Here is a 23494-nt window from a genome sequence, read left to right on the forward strand (position 1 = left end):
GAAAAGTTGCTTAAATCCGGAATACACGGTGACCTGTATAGATGGTTCTCGTCTTATATCGAGAACCGTAGTCAGGCAGTGGTGCTCCAGGGGTACACTTCGGGTTGGACCTCGGTCCCCTCCGGGGTACCGCAGGGTTCGGTGTTGGGGAGTCTACTTTTCACTCTGTTTATTGCTGACGTAATAAACTGCTTCAAGCATTCTTATGTATTACTATATGCTGACGACATGAAGGTTCATAAAATTATACGTGGCATCTCTGATACTCAGCAGTTGCAAGCTGATCTTAATAGATTTGAGGAGTACTGCGCACGTAATCTGCTACAGCTAAACGTGTCTAAATGCTTCCATATGACCTTCACGCGTCAGAAGTCTACGGTGAATGCAACCTATACTCTTAACAAACACGCTTTATGTAAAGTTGACAGTATCAGGGATTTAGGCATTATACAGGATAGCAAATTACTATTTGATCAACACATTGAGAGTATTGTAAAAAAAGCTGCGAAAGCATTAGGGTTTATAATTAGAGCCTCAGCCTGTTTCCGTTCTCTGAAACCAATCAAGGTTTTATATTGTTCGTTCGTACGCAGTCACTTGGAGTATGCATCTCAAGTCTGGAACCCTCAATATGATATCTATAAGCTGCGTATTGAGGGTATCCAGAAAAAGTTCCTTAGATATCTCGATTACAAAGCGCACCGAATATCTATAGGTTATGTGCAACGATGTAAGAAATACCATTTTTTACCACTAGATTACAGGCGGCTCATCAATGATATATGCTTCTTAATGAAGATAGCGAATGGATCGATAGACTGCTCTGAGCTCGTTTCAAAACTTGAATTTAAAACTAACCTTATTGGACTGCGATGGAGGCCATTACTGAGTGTGCCTTCCACCTCCACTAATTATAGGCGTAATGCTTACCTTATTAGAAGCGCTCGTTGCTTTAATGAATTATCTCGTGAGCATGATATTGACTTATTTTGCACTAAGACGAAAGTAGCAAGGAAACTTTTAGCTAAATCATTTTTTGAGAATGAAGCACTGTCTGATGGTACTCAAATACACACGTAGCAAATAAATAATATTAATAATTAAAAAAAAAAACACATTCAGGCATTATAATAGTTCATCGTTAATATCATATATCTGTGGAGGCTTGTTATTAGCAACTGGAAAATATATTTTTGTTACATATTATGTTATTAGTCTGTAAGCCTTCTTAAAATAAATAAAATAAAATAAAATAAAATAAAATAAATAAATTGGGTTCGTTTAGTGTAATGTGGATGAAATCTTAGAGGAATATTTCTCGAAAGTTATTTTATTAGTTTAATTCGTTTACTTATAGGCTGTAATTTGATAGAAAGTGATTTGAAAAACATTATTCTCGTAATAAAAGTAACTAATTGCTTGATAGAAACTAATTTTAATTTGCTGCGGAACTCTGCTAACTAATTTTATATACCTAATATTAATACTACCTTTTTCAATATAAAAACATATACTTACTGTTACTTCCTCTCTGTGACATAAATTAATGTTTCCCGTAGACTGTGGCTTTACATAACGATGTAGTTTCAGGGTTGCACTTAAGCGTTTCATAAGACAGGAGCTCCTAGAAATACATAGGTATGCAAGCTGTATGCCAAACATTTATTCGCATATTTTGGTCATATTTTATGGTTTATTTACAGTATGTCTATTTACCGAGGTATCTGGAATATTTTTTTTTCTATCTCTTTTCATGATACACATTTCCGAATAGGAGGTGAGACAAATGAGTGAGTGGGTAAGGAATCGCTATAAAAACCTCTGGCAATGAAATTGATAGATTACTGTAAACAGCCAGAGGCATATAAATAAAGTAGTTTCGAGTTAGCAGCCCTTTGAAGCTGCAATTATTGTAGGGTGACCTTGCTTATATGGAGTTTTTGGAAATCGACAAACTTTGGTAATAATAAGCGTATCAGTTGACTTAGAATAGGTCAATATGAAAAATATATATGAATTAGATCATCTTGACTGGCTGAGCGAAAATTATAGTGTACCACTAAAGTAAGATTTATCAAAAGCAAACTTATCTAGTCAGCAGTTTTAATGCTAGCCACACGATAGCAACTGCAGTTTATCACGTTTCACCTTATAGCTAAAGTTAGATTTATTTTCTTTACGAGCGATATGTTTTACTGACAGGACTGCGTTCAGCTGAATCATGGTTACTCTACACGAGATTATTATGTTATCTTACTAAGTTAATATTAAAGTGATGTTTGAGCTATACTTGTGAAAGTTTTTAATATTGCTGGTTTATTTTGTTTAGTTTAAAAATAGAAAAACATATATGAGGAAGAGCTTACTGACTGACTTATCAACACACGGGTACTTATTACAGAACTATTATTTACGCCACTTGACGTCAAATTCCTCCAGATCGGTTTAGCCGTTCTTAGTTCGAGAGTCAAATAAAAAGACGGGCGCAGTCATCGTCTGTCTTGCCTGATGAAGTTGAGAAGTGTTTACCATGATTGCCGAGCTTAAAATACCTGGGTGAACCCAGCATACCTAGTTATGACTGATTGTCAAAGATGTTTAGATGACGTCCGGGACCCACACACAAACAAAAAAGACACATTAAAGAGCGCATCTATAATACTGTCAATGATTTAACAAAGCCACACATTTTCCAAGAAAACGAATAAAATAAAACAAAAACATAAAGAAACACGCGTAGCAAGGGATACACGCAATATTTATAACATGCTTACTTGCTTTTTAACCCCCGACGCAAAAACGACGGGGTGTTATAAGTTTGACGTGTCTGTGTGTGTGTGTGTGTGTGTGTATGTGGCATCGTAGCTCCCAAACCGATGATCCGATTGTAATGCGGTTTTTTTTGTTTAAAAGGTATGTCAGTTGGGAGTGTTCTTAGCTATGTTTGGTGGAAATCGGTTCAGGTCTTCAAGGTCATCAGCTCGTTTGCTAGATGTGATAGGAATGTTACACGCTCAGTTTACTTGCAAGAATATGTGGGATCTGAAATTTAAAATACTAATGTCTTTTGGAACCACTGAGCTGGTCTGCTGTTAGGGCACGAAGGTAGGAGACGTAACCCTGAACTGCCTTTTAGTAAACCCATCGAGTTTGGGCTCGTTGAATTTGTCTTGACGAGTTCTCTTCATGTTTCTAATTGACGAGAACCTGATGCTGGAAATGGGATGTGACGGATGAAACCCTGAAATGCCGGAATGAAACGGATAAACCGATTTATATTTTTGCTGAAAATCTAGAATGACCAAAGGTTAATCTTTATTGTTTCTATATCTGTGCAATTCTCCCAGAGCTAGTTTGTCATGAGGATTGTTAAACAGCTTCCTTTGGCCGAGATCGCATATAGCGACCCCATCTTAAGATAAAATAAATTAAATGAAAGAAGGAAAAATTAAGGAGCTCCTTTAAAAAGCATGAAATAAAATTAAATTATAAATTTAAAAATACCCCCGACCCAAAAAAGTACGCAATAATTATGACAAAAGGTTAAAAACGATAAACCCTATAAAAAGCAAAAACTAACTTTTAACACTACGTAAACTAAATTTTGACGTGTCGGGGGACCACTTTTTACCTTCATAAATACTTACATAAATCAAATGATACCTACCTAATTACAACATTCGTTAAAAAAAACACGAATAATAAAAGTCATAAGTCGAAAGTAATGAATTAGAACGGTCCCCCGACACGACAAAATTTAGTTTACGTAGTGTTAAAAGTTAGTTTTTGCTTTTTATAGGGTTTATCGTTTTTAACCTTTTGTCATAATTATTGCGTACTTTTTTGGGTCGGGGGTATTTTTAAATTTATAATTTTTATCGCGGATCGAACTGAAATCCGACAGGATAGCTTATATTTTATTTATTCACAATAGTATGTTACGAATCACGCCCTACTTTTTAATGCAAAAGGGATGTTAGGGCTCAATTGCGTAGTCGCTCGAAAACTTACGACCGATGGTGTAGTGAGTTGGTGAACTTGCCTGGCACGCCGGAGGGCGCAGGTTCTTTTCCCATATAACTAAAGTATTTTTACAAGCTTTTTTTTATTTTTTTTTTTTTTTTTTTTTTTTTTTATATTTAGCTTGCACTGTATGTATGTATGTATGTATGTATGTATGTAACTATGTGTGTTCGGGTGAAATTTTACAACTCAATTTTAAGGCACTTGCCCTCAACCGATTGAGCTGAAATTTTGCATACATGTTTAGTTTGGATGACAATGCATGTTAAGCTATGTGACGTCATCCTAAATCCAACATGGCTAAATATACAAGATGGCGGACTAGTTATTTTTAAGGTACCTATACAATATGGGTATCAAATGAAAGGTATTGACAAGTAGAACACATTGCACTTTACGAAATAAAAATCCAAGATGGCCGCCGCTACAAAATGGTGAATAACCTATTTTTTTCAATCCCATCCATATGGGTATCCAATGACAGGGCTTGACAAGTAGAATAAAGTGCACTTTACCAAATCAAAATCTAAGATGACCGCCGCTACAGAATTTAGACTTAGGAACTTACCAGGTGAAAACTAAAAAGTATAAAATAAATTGAGGTAAAAAAATCTTTAAAAACAAGCTTTTATTTAAATGCGCTAAAAAGAAAAAAATAAACTTTTACTGTAACTTTACCGTCAACTTATAACGACATTTCAAATTTAACATATTTGACACAATTTATATGTTTTAAAAGCTTGTCGCGGTTTTACAAAGAAAGTAAATACGAGTAGGTACTTAGATCTCGCGACAAGCTTTTAAAACATATAAATTGTGTCAAATATGTTAAATTTGAAATGTCGTTATAAGTTGACAGTAAAGTTACAGTAAAAGTTTATTTTTTTCTTTTTAGCGCATTTAAATAAAAGCTTGTTTTTAAAGATTTTTTTACCTCAATTTTTTCTCATATAAATAGTCCCAAGTGCACCGACTGTATAATCGTTATTTCTTCTCTGTGTACTATGAAATCTGAATGTGAAAATTCTGTTGTTTTAAGAAAACTGTACTGCGATTCTATAAAACTCGATCAACAACTCGCATTTCACTTCGATTCGTAATGTCATTTCATACTTTAGGGGAGGTAGGGGAGGGATGGGCACTTTTTCACAATTTATTGCATAAAAAATCAGATTTTACAGATCATTATCAACTTTTATTGCCATTTCTTATATTCGGCTAGATATAATGAAAGAGCTTTCCTAAAAATTACAATCAGTTTCAACATTACGAGATATTTAAACGGTTTTATTTAGCTCACCCCGTTTGTTTTATTATTTATTCTTGGATCAAATTTAGTAATTCAAATTTCACCCTCTTCCTGTCAACCGATTGGTCTGAAATTTTGTATACACCTTTAATTAAATCCAATATGGCCGCCGGCACAAAATGGCACAGCCCCTCAATATGGGTATCAAATGAAAGGGCTACACAAGTAGAATACTGTCAGCAACCCAGCGGGCCCAACAGGGCCAAGGCCTGCCTGCACGTCGATTCTATAAAATTCGAACAACAACTCGCATTTCACTTCGCTATTCACTCTCACTTCGCATTCGATTCAGAACGACCTTGATTTTGCATTCTGTAAACATCACCTAATCACTTGCGAAGTGAAGTGAGCTCGACATCGACCAATGCTGTGCTAGTGACTTCCCACTCGACAAAATGTCAACCGAGATTAATCAGTTTTAATTTTATCAGTTTTGACACAGAATTTTAGCTAAATATGATGTTTTAGTTATAATTTGTTATTGTAAGGAATTTGAGGCAGCTTTTAAGTATAAAATAAACAGAAATCTCTAAATTCGTGCTGTGAATATAATCTATGCTTACCCTACGAAAAAAAATACTGACAGCGCCAATTTGCCTTTCTTGCTGATTTTGAGGAAACCTTATATATTTTTTTACTACGGCCGGATTGTTCAGAGCTTCCACTACTTCATTTATGCAACGAGATGCAGACGGTTGCGATAAATAAGTTCTGATGCCCTCTTTAATAACCTTCTGGTAACTGCCACTAGCCAAGAATGATAAAGTACATAGTATCTGTGAAACAATAAATCAATAAAAAATGTAATACCTAACTTTATCTGGATTTAGTGAAAACAAAATTGAGACCAATTTGGTTATTTTCATGCTTAAGAGAATACCAATATTATAACTGAAGTACAGAGTCTTTTGAAAACATATCAGCTGGCGGGGAAACCACATAAAGGGAATACTCCTTATTAAGAACTAAGTGTTTTTCTTATTATTGTGTGCTTGATTACAATTTTTCAACTATAAACTGTGTCAATACTTACTTTTACACGAGTTGTAAGTGCTTTGCCTCGACGTTTTGTGGGCTTTATCAGGGGCAGTAAATCAGACTCCAGTTGGTCAACTAGCTCCTTTGACAATCTATATATGCTCACATAGTCATCATCGCGAGTTAATAAAGATAAACTACGAATTCTAGCAGATTGTTGACGCTTTTCTAAATTATCTAAAGCATGAGCTTCTTCTAATAAAGATTAAAGCAAAAACATTCTAGCCATCGTTAAAGGTAGGCACTTAATCACTTTAAAACACTTAGAACTTTATTTAAACACTATTTTAAATATAATAGTCTCTAGATCAAGTTGGCAACGGTACCTGAAACAAGATTCTATAAAGGATTTTTCGCGCAGATTTATAACCTCACAAATTTTCACTGACGAAGAAGAGCAAAATTTACAAATTATACATTACATGGTATGTCCAAGCCTCCCTACCATAGGGAGCATTGGACACTTTGACTTAGTTTATGAAAAAAATCGGTAAAAAACTTTTAAGTTAAACGGTTTTATCTTATGTGCACTGAAAACTAGAAAATAAAAAATAGTTACTTACCTGTCAACCTACGTAGGTGGTCCCGGTCATATTAGACTAAAATAAAAACGTGGGGCCCATAAACTATTGCTGTAGTACTCTCTTCTAAAGGTATAATAGGTGTGGTTTGCATCGACTTACTATAATTGTAACTGGAGATTTTGACAATCAATAATTAATAATAGAAAATACACATACCTTTCATTAGTTTTCTCTTTATAACGATCCGAAACCGCAACAAAATATTTAAGTACTTTTACGAGTGTTTGTTCTTGACAACTCACAGAAATGACAGATAGTCTATGGATGAACACTGTTACCAGTCGGTAACGTAAACTACCCAATAAAAAAAAAACAAAACTATGATCAGAAATCAGAATAAAAGGACCCCCCTTTTATTCTGATTTGATCATGTCTCCCAACTGCCCATCTCTCCCTACCTCCCTATAGATAGACAGATTTTGACAGATCTGTCAAAATCTCGACTTTGATTTAGTTCAACTTGTCAACACGCTCGATAGTGTAGCGCTAGTGTAGTTTGACAATGTCAATCACGAAACTTTAAGGTAGAATTCCGTGGGTCGCGATTGTCGTAGCCGCGCGCGACAAAAATCAACCTATGAAAATGTATGGCACCGCTGCCGAGGGCTGCGACAGTCGCGCGCGGACGACGAATTTCGTGAGCCGCTCGCGGCCGTACGCTTCTCAACATGGTCTAGCGCTTAATAACATCTATAGAATTTTAGTAAAACCAGAATTAAATTTTTGACAATGCCGCGAGCAGCTTACGAAATTCGTCGGCCGCGCGCGACTGTCACGGGCCTCGACAACGGTGCCATACATTTTCATAGGTTGACTATTGTCGCGTCCACGGAATTCTACCTTTAGATCGAAGTCGAAGTGAGAGTGATGTCGAAGTGAGTTGTGATATTTTATAGAATCGACATGCTGACGTCTATTTTGTCAGTGAACTTGGGCCTAAACATCTATCAACATGGGTTTTTGATTTAGCTAGGGTGTTCTAATGTATGTATTATATCGTATATGTATGTGTTTAACCCACCAACATACAACATTTCAATTTACAAACCTATTTATAGATAGACGATGACATCCCTTAAATCACTGAGCCCTAATATCGAATACAAGTCACAGCTTGTCATTGACATGAGGGTAGTGTAATTACGAGCCCTCATCACCCCCGCACCCCGCACCCCGCACCCCTTCCCCCCAGCTCCCCTGCCGTTATCTGGGGTCATTCAGCCGGCAAATGATTGGCATGTTAAGAGATCTTTGGAGTTTCATAAGTGAAAGATATGAGATGGTCATATAAATAATAGTTTATTATTCTTGTTTGTTTGGGCAATAAGTAGCCAGTTTTGTATTTCGTTTAATCTTTTTGTAACCGACTTGCCGAAAGGGAGGTTCTCAATTTGCCGACGTCTTTTTTTAAACCTGTAGAGTTATTTTTATTATAGATCTGTTTTTATAGTTTCTGTGAAATCTAAGTGGATAAGGTAAATACTCTGAAATATTTGATCTGAGGGTAAATAAAACAAAAATCTTATAATTAATTTATTTTAGCCATAATTTTGTTTCAAAAGCACACCCAGTGCCTTCACACTGAAATAAAAAAATCTCCATTATAGTACAGACACCAAACGTGTCTTTTCAGCAAAGTAGTATTATAAAAAATACCCCAAAATAAGAGAATGTACTTACAAATGCCTTGCAAGAAAGTCCGATACACTGTTTAAAATAAATCATCATTAATTATTTTAAAATGTAAACTTTCTTTGTTTTTTTCTCTGTTACACTGTTGAACTATTGTTCCGATATAAAAAAAAACATTCAACCAAACCAAGAAAAATACTTCAATTCTTTGCTATTTCTGGTTATGTTATGGGTCTCTTAACATCAAACAGCCTTCTGTTTTGACATAATCGTAGCAAATGACATTGGTATGCAAAATGCAACTGTATGCACTCACCGTCGCTGTGCAGTAATCCCCGGTGCACTGGAACGAATTATTTACGTTGAATTATATTTTCTGTCTGTCTGTGTGACACTACATATCATATTATTATGCAATTTCATAGTCGTCAAATAACTTTGTTCCTATAAATTTGGAAGTGACTGCGGATAATAACTATAGCCGCCTTCAGTCAGAATGAAAAAGTAATTTTACAAAAACTGGAAGGAGGTATAAGAGAACATCTTGAAATCAGAATCCCGCTTTGAGTAAATGTGAGATCAGGTATACATATGCCCTGCAGAGGGACATAAAAAGTCCTATTATAATGAACGTAAGATAACCGTTCTCTAGCAATAAACGGTTTTAAGTTTAAAAAATCTCTCTATTCCTCAATTTTATTTTGATAGAATAAATCATCCTCTTAAATTCGGTCTATTGATTTATTCATACGAAAATTCCAGACAGAATCGTATACACCAGCTAGTATGTTACACCACATGTTAGCAAAAAACAAATAATAGAGAATGTTGAAGCCAGTGCATTCGACTGGAAGTTTCCATTCTAGTGATTACAAAACATATTGTTCTCATGAATTTGTTACTGTTCTACAATATTTTAGAGTGGTTCAACGTTTGTGTTTTATCGCTTAAACCCGAATACAGGACCTATTCTACGATCTCGTATGAGAGAGTGCGGGTTTTGAACCAAAATTTATTTTTACTGACTAAAACCTGCCTTTAGCCTTATTGGGCCCTACTGAAGTGTCTTCGAAATCTAAAGTAATATTAGAAAGAGGAAAATAAAATGTTCATGTGTTTGCCTAAGACTCCGAAACTACTTGAAAAATTTCGAAAACGATTTCTTTTTCTATTTCAAAATTTTTCAAATTCGAAATATTCCTTTTTTTTAATAATAATAAATCGTTTATTTGCATTAAACATGGTTAGTAGTAGTTAATAGTAGTTTTAGCGAAGCTACACAATCCCCATGTTTTATTTTATCAGAGTACAGGAAGAAGCTCTACTTAGTATTCACGCTTTTAAGATGACATAATTGACGATGTTTAATTTAATAATTTAGCGGCAATTAATCAAGAAGTGAAAAATAGGCAGCAATTAGCCCGAGCCGTCCTGTAATTTAGTACCGAGCAATATGTCAGTAATACCCTTCACAAGGCCCTTTATATATATTTGTGTATAGTAGCGATATTATTTAGGAAAAAAGATAACGAGATTTAATATGACAAATATGTATATAGGTATTGAGAAAGAAATAGAAAACAGTTAAGTGAGAACAAAGATAACACCTCTGAGGTATTAATAAGATAGAATTTTGTACCTACTTAATTGCTCAAATAACCTATTTGTTGGGTTTAGTAGTAAAGTAGTAAAGTAAAGTACCTAACAATCGACATTTAAAGACCAAGTTCTGATATTTATTTTCTTTATGAACTATTTGGCTTGTCATCTTATATTACATGAAATACATTTCAAATATTATGGCAGACGCATTGAATCCATTTCCACACACTATACACAAGCCCTTATGCCCGTTTTCACCAACAACCTCTTACCGTTTCCCTATCTAAAAGCTACTTTTAATAAGGACCCCTCCCAATTTGACACCTACCTAAATTCATTTTCACCACACTTGTACATGGATCCCTTAAGTAAGTGACAGATTACTAGTTCTACAAACGATAATGCAAAGTCGATATTTTATCGATAAAATGATTTTTCTGTACTTCTTAAGAAATAAACGACTATCGAGTATATATTACTAAAGCCTGTGAGTTTTTTTTCTTGTGATGTTATTTTAATTTAACTTAAACTACATTACGCTATGTTTTATGCAATAAAACAGTAAAGAGGTTTTCTATAGGTGAATTTTTACCTATGTCATTCGCGCGTTTGTCAAATTGACTGATGTGTATGTGTACATAGAGTGAGGTTAATTTTGGGTTTATTATTGTGGAATAGATAAGTTTATTTTGGCAGAGAAGAGAAAACGAGGATAAACCTTTCTTGCAGAAGAAAAAGACAAGCTAGTGAAATTGCTGACGTCTCATAGAGACACAATATTAAACAAAAAACGGATGGGACCACGAACGAAGCCAAAAACAAAGCTTGGATCCAGTCACAAATAGTTTTAATGCGATAGGAACCGTTTACAGGTAAATGTGAATAATATCTGTGTATAATAATATAAGATATTGCCGTTCAACTGTGTTCCTTGTTTTACTGTCGGCTTCATTGTATTTTTGTTCTCCATGAGTTGATGGATTTAAGTATGGGGTTAAAATTATAGATTTATTATATTTATTTAGTTTCAGGTGGTGCGAGAAATTGGAAAGACGTGTAAAAACATGCTGCGCCCAGCCCACCCCAAATTGAATTGGTGCAGGAGGATGATGATAATGTTTGGTACATCATATGAGGACTAATATTAAAATATTTGTTTACTATCTTTGTTTTAATTTACATAATTTATTATGTTCAATGTTAGCCTACTTCTTACCTCCAGAGGGTATCCCCTATCACCTAGGAGATAGGCTCCTCCATATTCACCATTTTCGAATCATTGGTATCTACTGCAGTTTTGGTATTTAAGGCCTATTCAAACCTGAGCGATATTCGCTGCCGCTGTGGGTAGAGGTAGATACCGCGCCGGTTTCGCTCAGGTATTTAGTATCAAGTATAGTTACCGGCACGGATATTGAGCTCTCGGCGGAAGAGTGGGGATCGCTTTGCGCACTGCTCACAAGGCAATAAATGGCTTCTGCGCAGGTGAAGGTCAGGGCTCAATATCCGTGTCGATAACTATACCGCGGTTAGAGCGACCTGAGCGATATACACTGCCTCTGTGGGTAGAAGTACATACCGCGCGGCAGCAGCGGCATGCATCCCGAACATCAACAGTAATATTAACGCATACCCACTGGGTTTTCTCTGTCGCAAGTGGTAGCGAATACCGCTTAGGTCTGAACAGTCATATTACCGCATACCCACAGGGTTTTCTCTGCCGTAGACGGTAGCGAATACCGCTTAGGTCTGAATAGGCCTATAGTTGTCCCGGCCACCGCGAAACTACATCAGTGATTACCAGATTTGCATCTGTTATGGTCTGTATATTTATGGACATGCAGGACTTCCTATTTTTTAATAATTCAGCGACATCACGACCTAGCAAGTGCATTCATAGCAAGTGATAACCTATAATCGTATAAAAAAGTCATGAACATCGTACTTTTTTCTCAGACATCTGCTCTTTCACGTAAGATGGGAACGTGGTCTTCTAATGATTATTATTTTACATATCCACAACCTCCACAGCTTCTAAACTTTCTAAAAGTTTACGTTTCATTTTTTTTTTGCTTTTTAAACATGGTATTTTTGGTGTTACATAACATATAAAGGTACATTTCACTATCCATTTCCAGAAACGGTTCAAAATATGTTTGTATTATGTAATGATAATGATAGGGGTTGTTTAAGCAGGCATCAATCGGGCCCCCAAGTTTAAGTGAAATTTTTAGGTTAAAATTGACACCTAGGCTTTGGTGAAAATGAAATTCTTATTAAGTGTTCCGTAAATGCTCCCTAAATTTAGGTATTCGTTGGTGAAAACGGGCATTAGAGTACCAGCACTCTGCAAACTTTTAGTCGGCCGATAGTTTGTTTGGGCTCATAAATCAGTATGAAGATGAATTTTAGTACACACATTACAAAGATCAGGTATTTAGTCGGTATCAGACTGACTGAAAACTTTATTGGAATCCAGATTTTCTTTAATGAAACGTGTTAAACTTCAGGTCAACTGTCGGCCGACTGTTTAGAATGAAGTGTGCGGGTACTCTTACATACTTATGCCCGTTTTCGCCAACGAATACCTAAATTTAGGGAGCATTTACGGAACACTTAATAAGAATTTCATTTTCACCAAAGCCTAGGTGTCAATTTTAACCTAAAAATTTCACTTAAACTTGGGAGCCCGACTGATGCCTGCTTAAACAACTCCTATCATTATCATTACAGAATACAAACATATTTTGAACCGTTTCTGGCGATGGATAGTGAAATGTACCTTTATATGTTATGTAACACCAAAAATACCATGTTTAAAAAGCAAAAAAAAAAAAATGAAACGTAAACTTTTAGAAAGTTTAGAAGCTGTGGAGGTTGTGGATATGTAAAATAATAATCATTAGAAGACCACGTACCTATCTTACGTGAAAGAGCAGATGTCTGAGAAAAAAGTACGATGATCATGACTGGTAATCACTGATGTAGTTTCGCGGTGGCCGGGACAACTATAGGCCTATTCAGACCTAAGCGGTATTCGTTACCGTCTACGGCAGAGAAAACCCTGTGGGTATGCGGTAATATTACTGTTGATGTTCGGGATGCATGCCGCTGCTGCCGCGCGGTATGTACTTCTACCCACAGCGGCAGTGGATATCGCTCAGGTCGCTCTAGCCGCGGTATAGTTATCGGCACGGATATTGAGCCCTGACCTTCACCTGCGCAGAAACTATTTATTGGTTTATTGCCTTGTGTACAGTGCGCAAAGCGATCCCCACTCTTCCGCCGAGAGCTCAATATCCGTGCCGGTAACTATACTTGATACTAAATACCTGAGCGAAACCGGCGCGGTATCTACCTCTACCCACAGCGGCAGCGAATATCGCTCAGGTTTGAATAGGCCTTAAATACCAAAACTGCAGTAGATACCAATGATTCGAAAATGGTGAATATGGAGGAGCCTATCTCCTAGGTGATAGGGGATACCCTCTGGAGGTAAGAAGTAGGCTAACATTGAACATAATAAATTATGTAAATTAAAACAAAGATAGTAAACAAATATTTTAATATTAGTCCTCATATGATGTACCAAACATTATCATCATCCTCCTGCACCAATTCAATTTGAGGTGGTCTGGGCGCAGCATGTTTTTAAACGTCTTTCCAATTTCTCGCACCACCTGAAACTAAATAAATATATAATTTTAACCCCATACTTAAATCCATCAACTCATGGAGAACAAAAATACAATGAAGCCGACAGTAAAACAAGGAACACAGTTGTACGGCAATATCTTAATACACTATATTATTATACACAGACATTATTCACATTTACCTGTAAACGGTTCCTGTCGCATTAAAACTATTTGTGACTGGATCCAAGCTTTGTTTTTGGCTTCGTTCGTGGTCCCATCCGTTTTTTGTTTAATATTGTGTCTCTATGAGACGTCAGCAATTTCACTAGCTTGTCTTTTTCTTCTGCAAGAAAGGTTTATCCTCGTTTTCTCTTCTCTGCCAAAATAAACTTATCTATTCAACAATAATAAACCCAAAATTAACCTCACTCTATGTACACATACACATCAGTCAATTTGACAAACGCGCGAATGACATAGGTAAAAATTCACCTATAGAAAACCTCTTTACTGTTTTATTGCATAAAACATAGCGTAATGTAGTTTAAGTTAAATTAAAATAACATCACAAGAAAAAAAACTCACAGGCTTTAGTAATATATACTCGATAGACGTTTATTTCTTAAGAAGTACAGAAAAATCATTTTATCGATAAAATATCGACTTTGCATTATCGTTTATAGAACTAGTAATCTGTCACTTACTTAAGGGATCCATGTACAAGTGTGGTGAAAATGAATTTAGGTAGGTGTCAAATTGGGAGGGATCCTTACTAAAAGTAGCATTTAGATAGGGAAACGGTAAGAGGTTGTTGGTGAAAACGGGCATTACATATGTAGGTACAGACGTATATACAAGGCAGCAATGTAGCAATCTCAAGCAAGCGTCGCGACGCTTAGATATTTAATAAGAGCTAGATCCGATCCACGAGCTGTACTTTTTAATAAAACGTTATAACCGACACTTATGTCGTATAAGTAGGTAGACCTAGTAATAGTTACATACGGCTGTCGTAAGATTAATATTTTGAAATAGAAAAAAGCTAGGCACATGATAACACTTAGATTCATTTTACAATATACCTAAAATTTTAAGTTTGTATTTATTTTGTGATTTAAGCTAGGTAATATGAATTTTGTGGTCCCTTTGGGTTCAGCCCACATGAAGCGACTGATCACTTTAGGTATTTGGGCTATAAATATACCTTTTTCACTATGTCTATAATAATATAAGTCTGATTCCCAAGATACACGCAAAATCTGTATCTAACTACTAGAACTTTGGTATTCACAGTCAAATAAGTTTTTTCTAGTACCTAAGTATTTATGAAATAAGTTGTAAATGTATATAAACTTACCCCCGCAGTACACTGTAGGCCGGTACACTGAGAATTAAGCACATTACTTTAATTTATTGTTTCCTTTATATTAACTTATGGTACTAGGAACAATTTGTGCCTAGTGTATGAGATGTGTCCCGCGGTTTCATTATATACCGGTAGGTACGAATTAACTTAGGTGCCCGAATATAAAGTATCTTATTGTATCTTTTCTTAGAGTTGAGTTTGTCAAGTATACACGTTTTACTCGTGGAATCATACAGAAAATGATCCTTATATTTTAGAGATAAAGTTGAAAATCCATTAAAGTTTGACAGATTGTACCTACTGGCTACTATCGTATGCCTCGTTGGTCGAGTGAGTGTGAGGCTGCTATGAAAAGTCTTGGGATACACTGAAGCGAACCAAAATCGTAATTGCGGGACCTTAGTACATTCAGTACAGACCAGAATCACGGCGGCTGTTGTTACGGTTTCAGGGTCATAAAAAATCGTGTTCTCAGACATATTATAAGTTAAGGAAACCTTAATTCTAACGAAGAAGATGATTTCATAAAATAAGCAGTAAATAAACATCGGAGATTAAAGCTCAACGCAAAGTTTTAGCGCAAAGTAAATAATTAGCATAATTTTCAGTAACATTAGCTTAAAACGCAAAATGTCACGCAGGTACGTTTCCAGACATCAAGACTATTATCTAAGCTAGAACTATATACTTAAAACTTGTTACTACGTGCGTTAATTACTTAAATAACTTAACGCGAACATTAGGTGGAGAAGACTCTCACCTTTATGTTTTAAGTTAAGTCTATTTGGTGTGACTAAGCTTTCGCAAGGTCATGTTTTGCAAGAAGTTGTTACCAGTAGGTGTTCGTGAATATTTACGCATTTTATCGCGTCAAGTCTGGTTGTAATTATGGAAGAAAATCTAGTCAGACAGATGTGAACAGCTGTTGATAGAATACGAATCAAAATATAAAGGTTTGTAAGGTTAAGAATTTGTATATAGACTCACCGTTGACGAGCAATTTTGTCCGATACACTGTAAAAATAACACATTGTACATATATATTGATCCTGGCCGATTTCGGCCACAGCGACTTGGATCTGCGACTTGGATCTGCTTAATTTTGAGAGCTTCGCTGGTTTGCTCTCCAGTGACTGACAAAGCCAATTTTTGCAGTGAATGTACTTTGTACAATTGAAGCATTATTTAAAACTATTGACCATTCAATGTGCTCTGCAAAAAATTGTTCTTAAACTTATTTGTATAACAAGCGAGTACTATTCAGTTTTCGACTAAAACACAATAAAGTAGAACTCCAATTTTTATCTTAGAATTTTGTTTTAAAAATACTGTCTAGACAGCCAAAAATTTTCACCCACCCAAAAACTAGATAAAACAACCCACAATTTTCAGGCATTCAACACGAAAACTAAACTAGTTGTGTAACTGTAATGCATCCCAGGTGTAATCTCAGACAGAAGGTGCTCGCGAGATGTAAATGCGGGGTTATTTCCCCAGCGTGCAGGAACAAATGTGGTGTGATGGTAGCATTACTCAACACCTGACGATGCTGGGGAACTGGAGAATGGAGCGTGATTTGTTTTGTTTTTTGTATGTTATGTAGAAGGGAAAGTGGTGTTTGTAGGTTTGGTGGTGGTATATTGTAATAGTTGTGTTTATGTACCTAAGGGCTGCACAGTGGTTCGTATTAAAGGTCTGGGCTAGTTGCACCATTTCACTATTACTATAACCGTAACCAGCTGTGAAACTACAGCCCATTGGTCATATCTTCGATTTGAAAACTGAACATGGTTTGGTTATCATTATCGTAAAATAGTGAAACTCACTGTTAAAGTTTTTTAGCCGTGCCACTAGTGTACGTATAAATTAATTACAATTAGATTATATAAAAGCGATGTTTTTAAAACACCTATCTACATACGTTTCCTTAAAATACGGACTATCTGTGTGAAAACGCCTTAACTTAATGGGTACGTAATTCGTAATGGGGATCAAACATCCTGCTAAATGGTGTAAATGGGATAGTTTAAACTTTGAAATTGTAAGTAATGGTCAAAAACCCTAATAACTGTCTGATGCAATTACGATTTAACCTAACTGTTTGGTTTAATCTCTATCTATCCTAACTAATATTATAGTTCACGATCCCGCAAACTATTGCATCAACTTGAAACATTATATCAGTGTTAGATTACTCATTCCTTGTTGGCTGAAATTACTTTTTATCCGGGTGCGCGTAATAGTTCCCAAGGGACGCGGGGCGACCGCTGGCTTAAGAATATTTTCATACTAAAATCACGATAAAAATACTAGTGATCCCACGGGGACTAAAGGATCCCACGGATTTAAAGAATTTAAAATGGGTATGAATTACTTTTACTTCCCTTATAAAACTTTATTTCTCTCGTTGTTGTATTTTTTATAAATAATACAATTAACATTGTCCCCAGTTTCCTTAAATTCTTAGGGTAAAGTTAATTTGAGGTCGCAGTATGTTTAATAAATTAGAGGCTTTTAGCAAGTTTGACCCCGGGACCTTGACTTCACTGCTTCGGGATCAACTTAATTTAGTTCTCTTGGGAAGACAAGCATTTTACTTCCACATGGGGTGAACACAAATTGAGAGCTATTAATATAGTGACAACCTTTTTTAAAAAATAATTATTAACCGCTTCGTCTTTCACAAAGCAGCCTGGTGTCTGTTTTTTTTTCGGTGTTACATTGCTACATCGCCGTGTCTATCATCATCGTTGTCATCGGAACCTATTCCTTTGTCCGGTATATGCAAAAATGAGCAATTTATAAGCACTTGGGCGCATTTTTGCAGTAACATTTTTTTTATTCACTTTAGCTAAACAGACAGAGAATTTACCTGTAACTTCGGAAGCAACACGTGTAATATTTGATACAGCACAACATTGAACACAAAACAAATAATCGGGAAAAGGTTTCAATGCCATAAAAGCTACAAGGGGTAAAAAACCAGTTCCAGTCAGTTCCAGGATTTCAGCAGCGTTATTGTGCTAATGGAAAAACCTGAGCACCAATAGGTTTGCCGAATAAACTGACGTTCTCTGCTCTTTCATTCAATTACTAGATTTCATCTGCGACTTCATCCGTGTGATTTTCTTTCTACACATGTATGCAAGTAGGTATATCTATGTATATATGTATATGACACCTGTTTGTCTTTTTAAGCATGAAATCGTTGCAAAATAATAAGCTTACGAATTTACTTATTAGACTTATTATTTGACCGCAACCTCGCGTCTCTACTGAATTTAGGTTTGCACCCAAACAAAAAGTAACCTAGAAGTAGTTTCGTTCAGTGCCATACATCGAAATCGACTGAGACTGATATATAAAGCTAAGTACAGACGAGTCATCCAAATCTACAACGTGTATTCGACTGCGCGTACATTAAAACGCGTAGTCTGTACAAACCTTATCTAATATTAGTACGGATCTTACAACAACCACAGCCGTATTTCAATACAGACTATGCATCTGCCTAATGGCCCATTACAGACTCAAATATGATTCCAGGAGCCGTTTCGACTACTGAAAGTTGGTAGTTTCAGTAATATTCAGTTTATCGTGATCGTTGGCGGTTGGCAGTCGTTTATTCAAGGTTATTACGGGTAATTAGGCATTTGCACTAACGATGTATAAAGGTGGGCTAAAGTTTACTTTTTGACATTTATATTTTGCTCGAAAAGTGATAATTATCTTTTTGGTTTAATGTTTTAGCGTTTTGTAACAACTATGATGAATTAATGCGATATTTTCATAACTTTATTCTGAAGTGCAATATAATAACGCAGAAAAAAGATGTCTTTAGTAAATAAATGATAAATGGTAAAACTAGCAAGTCCAGTCATAAAATATTTAAAAAAGTACTGTAAAAAGTATAATCAGACTCTCATTTCACATCCATAAAACGACATAGTAAATTCGACCTTGACCTTGACTCTAACACAAATTCAAGGTCATCAAATAAGGTATTATTTTTGTAAGTGCAAAGCCGTTGACTGTATCGGAGAGGTCATTAATTACCATCCATCATGTTATGGGTCCGCTATAAATGGCGTTTAACTTTAGTATTAAATAGTAATTACGAGGAAAATTGCCCATCGGTCTTGCTGTCATGGCTACGTAGAAAATAAAGGTAGTCGAGCCGGTAAAGATTTTATGGCGATTCTGCAGAAATCATAACAGATTATTGTATTGGATGTACTAAACATTATCAGTGAAAATTTTAGATGCCAGAAAACCGGATTACTATTTCGTTGTTTGTTTGATGGAACAAGCTATACCAGGTACTACCGGTAAAAAATAAGAATTCTTTCAGAGAGGCTGTTTTACCAAAGCAAGGCTTTCTACTAAATATGAAATAGCTGGCAGAAGATAGTTTAGAAATATGAAAAAAAAATACTCATCGAATTATACCGAAGTTTATAATTTTAAGGAAACAGGAAACCAATAAAATATCTATATTTTGATTATTTTTCATTAATGTATCTGTTACTACGCCACGCATTAAAGAGCCTATATTAAAATATACACATGTTACCGTTTTACAAACCTTCGCCCTTTGTACCAGCAATACTTCCCAATGCAAATGTATGGTAATTGAGCTGCCCTAATTGTACGTTATCGAGATAACATCTACATATTCGAACAAAAATTGCTGAGTGTAGCACAAAATTTGTTTTAAAATGAAATTGTATTATATTTAAAACGAGTAAACAAAAAGGGTTTTTTTGATGACATGAAAATGTTAAAGGTACAATTCCAATAAATTATGCTTGAATTTATTGTTTGAATTTAATGTTTTAGGATATGGTATTTTCAGTGTTGTGAATGTTATTGTATTTTTCGTTGTAGTCCGACTGGATAAATAACTACGAATTTCTTGTAATTATCTATGTATGTACATTACATACATAGTGCTGAACTACTGAACATATTTCTCCACAACATGCAAACCAAGTATGTTTCTTACGATTTTTTGATAAATAAGTGATTAGTACTTACACCAGACGCACAAAGGCTAGAAACACACTGTAAACAATAGGTAACATATAAATGGGTAAATATACCCGAGCAGTTGGCTGCGTTAGTAAGTTTGAAAGCCAAGTAAAAAAATGCTTACCTAACTTAAAACAGTACTTAAGAATGAATGATTATTCTTTTTCAGATAAACTAGTCATCAAATCAAGAGGTAGTTTATCGAAACCTGTGTTTTGATTACCGTGGTAAAGTAATTTTAACCAAATAAATCACTTTTGATGATTCATTAGTATAATGTACCAATTGAAGTATGAAATGCAATAAGTTCGGAACTTAGGTGCTATGTGTCATATTATTTTAGTAATTACTTACTGTAGACATGCATTTAGATCCAGTGAACTAAAATAACAAACAGCATAAGTTTTATAATACAAAAATATAATTTGCTACGCGGTCTAGCTTGCAAAAGTTCGAGTTAGTATTAATATGAAACTACATATTGTATATTACATACTCCCGAATAGCAGCGATCGCCTGAACACTGAAAAAATTACAACTGCATATTATTAATTAATAAAGAAAATATATATGAGGCATGAATGGTTTGGCTTTTGGAAGTATCTCTTTAGTAAAATTTTGTACGTACTCGGGCGTCACAGACACATGATGTTTTCTGAAAAAAGAAGCATAGAAACTCAATATCAATATTGTATAAATATAATAGGTAGATAAAGGTTATGGCTAATGGCTAACTTGACATTTCTTGTTGAAACGATGACTAGTTTATTAGGAATTTTATATTCCAAACCTTCGTACATAAAACCTAGTAAAATAATATGTGACAAGATAAGTTAATTAAGGCGAAGATTTTGTGCTAAATAGAGTAACAAAAGTTTATTTTTATAGAAACTTTCTCATCTAATGTTAGTTTAGTAAACTTTATGTAGCTTGTAAAAACTACAAAGAGTGAGCGCTAATGCTCGCTTAACTTTGTTTCCCATTAATAAATCAATTAGAAGTTTGTAATTATTCCATGCTTTTTAAACTACTTGTTTGCTAAAACGGGTTGTAACGAATGGCACAGTTTTGTTAGTTTGTAACTGTTGTAACGTAAAATGCTATTTTCAGATTAACTACTTACCGATTTCCTAACAAAACACTAACTTCCTATACACGTTAACGTAAAGTTAAATCGAACCTGGTCAGTAATCCTGATTGTTTTACTTTAAGCGCGTCCCTACAAATATTGTGTTTGTATGTTTGCGGTCAGTTTGTAGCAAAATGCTTTTTCACACAAGAAACATGTAGGCTTAGCACTTTCATCCGATTGGCAAATAAGGAAGAGGTACTCTATTCAATCATGTTTTTTTTTTCTTTTCAGTGTTGTTTTCAGTGTCTTTTGTTTTATAAATAGGTAGTGTTGTTTCCTAGCCTCAAGTAAAATCATCGTGTATAATCACCCTAAACTTAAAACTGAAGTCCTTCCAGCTCGTTAGTGACACTCCCATGGTCAACGCCGGTAGCGAGACCTAGGCAATTGAGGTTGATTTCAGGTGCGCGGCGAACTGACAAGGTTTTCCCGAGTTGGCCAGGCTATCAGCAACAGAACTATCTGATAAGCGTACCTAACGTCAAAAGTAAATAGGTACATAGGTGAATTAACTGTGTTACGTGTACAGGTAGGGCTGCACGTTCAATTTCCTGAATGTGTGCCTATTATTGTCACAACCTGAACCTCGGCTCAGCTAATACAATAATACTACAGTATGTTTGTACATACGTATGTGTGTGAGACACACAATGACTCCGTGGAGGAGAATGGTTTGACCTGCATTGTATGATCAATATTATCAATTACCAATTACATACAAATAGTTTAAATTTAAAACTCAAAGATGAAAGAACAGCTTGAATGCTATGTTCGTATCAAACTTAATAGTAGTATCATATTGTCGCTGCTCTGAAACCATCTTTAAGTAACTACAAAGTTAAAAGTTAGTTACGTTCAATTCCGCATTAAGTTTGGCGAAAATCGACGAGAACATGCGCTAGTTCAAACCCTGACAAGTGACTTTAAAATCATATTTTATCACTTTGCCAAGTTTCCTTTGGAAGTCACTTTGAAACAGACTTGAGCGAGCGAAGTGATCAATATCACATGTGCATAAGACGAAGTTTTCGACAAGGAGTTAGTTCATACTACGGAGTAAGGAAAGATGAGCAGAGATGTTATAATATAGGTATATTAGGCGCCTTCTACTAGGTCAAATACATACGGTAGGCATGACCTAAACGATCAGATACGAGTGAACTAGCGAGGCGTCCGAGTTCTTTGAGATATCTGTCAACGATTTTTGGTATAACAAAAAGGAGGCGTATAAGGGCGAAGACAGTAGCGTTCCTCGTCCCCCGCACACCCGCATTTTGGAGCGCTACTTTCGTAGTAGATTATCCGTTATGGCACCTCCGCTTTTATTTTGTCTCCATGGTCCATACAGTTTGTGACATAAAACTGGTTTTGCTGACCAGATTTCCATGTCTCTTGAATAAAGTTTAACAAGATGGGAGTCAGCATTTCCATATATAACTGGCGGTTCGTACCTACTGAAGTACGGAACCAAATGTATTCATATTCGTACGTGGCGGCGGTATTGTTATCCTAACTATTGTTCTGGCTTCAGGAATGTTTATGCTTGTGGAAATAGAAGTTATGTTTGGATGGGAGTTTTAGAATTTAACCATATGCTATTTATAACCTCTCGATGTTAAATAGTTTTTGAAGTCAGGTAGAAGACGGATCACCTGACGGTAATTGGTTATCTCGGCCTATAGAAACCCGTAACACAAGGCAGTGACATTTTTTTTTTTAAAGATGATTTTTTAAGGTCGCAGAGCAAAAATAATTGACGAGAACCGGTTCGAACGATGACAAGTTTTTTGTCGCTCGGAATATGTTCCGAGCTGAAAACTGAGTGGAAATCCGCTTTTGTGAAAACGCATCGTAGACCATCATTGAGTTTTGCGAAGGCTGTTCTTTTATTGGTCACACGACAATTAAAATGAATAAATATAAAACTTAATTATTGAGTTAAGTTTTATATTTATTTTTAGAAAAAAGTCTGCGCCATACTGCCCCACACTTACTTACACTGCCCTAGGTCCGTTCCTTATTTCCGTAAAAATACCTTATAATAATGTTGTTATTGTTACATAATGTTAGGTACCTTAATATACACGAGGAGGATAATCAGCCAGCAGGCAGTCAGCCGCGACATTGTGATGATCACAT

General features: G+C 35.5%; 1 protein-coding gene and 2 long non-coding RNA genes across 5 annotated transcripts; 1 reads left to right on the plus strand and 2 right to left on the minus strand.

The window, feature by feature from the left end:
• Positions 1–8457: 8457 nt before the first annotated feature.
• LOC110380391 (metallothionein 10-II-like) lies at positions 8458–23494 on the minus strand. The gene is made up of 10 exons (XM_064039362.1): positions 23430–23494; positions 20852–20878; positions 20720–20746; positions 20578–20604; positions 20230–20256; positions 16180–16206; positions 15184–15210; positions 8903–8929; positions 8635–8661; positions 8458–8535 (listed from the first exon to the last, which is right to left on the minus strand). The coding sequence occupies exons 1-10, from the start codon at positions 23478–23480 to the stop codon at positions 8488–8490; spliced, it is 315 nt and encodes a 104-aa protein (XP_063895432.1). The 5' UTR covers positions 23481–23494; the 3' UTR covers positions 8458–8487.
• On the plus strand, positions 10433–11363 carry LOC135118195 (uncharacterized). Of its 2 annotated transcripts, none has more exons than XR_010277421.1 (3): positions 10433–10675; positions 10867–11060; positions 11214–11363. It is a non-coding gene; the product is annotated as an uncharacterized LOC135118195 (long non-coding RNA). The 2 variants fall into 2 exon arrangements; XR_010277420.1 differs by having other exon boundaries at positions 10433–10556.
• LOC135118226 (uncharacterized) lies at positions 13740–14523 on the minus strand. 2 transcript variants are annotated; one of them, XR_010277442.1, is made up of 2 exons: positions 14027–14523; positions 13740–13868 (listed from the first exon to the last, which is right to left on the minus strand). It is a non-coding gene; the product is annotated as an uncharacterized LOC135118226 (long non-coding RNA). The 2 variants fall into 2 exon arrangements; XR_010277441.1 differs by having other exon boundaries at positions 13740–13874.

The sequence above is a fragment of the Helicoverpa armigera genome, chromosome 19, assembly GCF_030705265.1.
Source record: "Helicoverpa armigera isolate CAAS_96S chromosome 19, ASM3070526v1, whole genome shotgun sequence".
NCBI classification, from domain to species: Eukaryota; Metazoa; Arthropoda; class Insecta; order Lepidoptera; family Noctuidae; genus Helicoverpa; species Helicoverpa armigera.

What these genes read in the sequence shown, in the direction of transcription:
- LOC110380391 (XM_064039362.1), bottom strand. Translation starts at nt 23,480, where the DNA reads ATGTCGCGGCTGACTGCCTGCTGGCTGATTATCCTCCTCGTGTATATT. An exon ending in CATGTGTCTGTGACGCCCGA is followed by an intron (nt 20,747 to 20,851) that starts GTACGTACAAAA and finishes TAATTTTTTCAG; the next exon opens with TGTTCAGGCGATCGCTGCTA. An exon ending in GATCTAAATGCATGTCTACA is followed by an intron (nt 20,257 to 20,577) that starts GTAAGTAATTAC and finishes TATTGTTTACAG; the next exon opens with TGTGTTTCTAGCCTTTGTGC.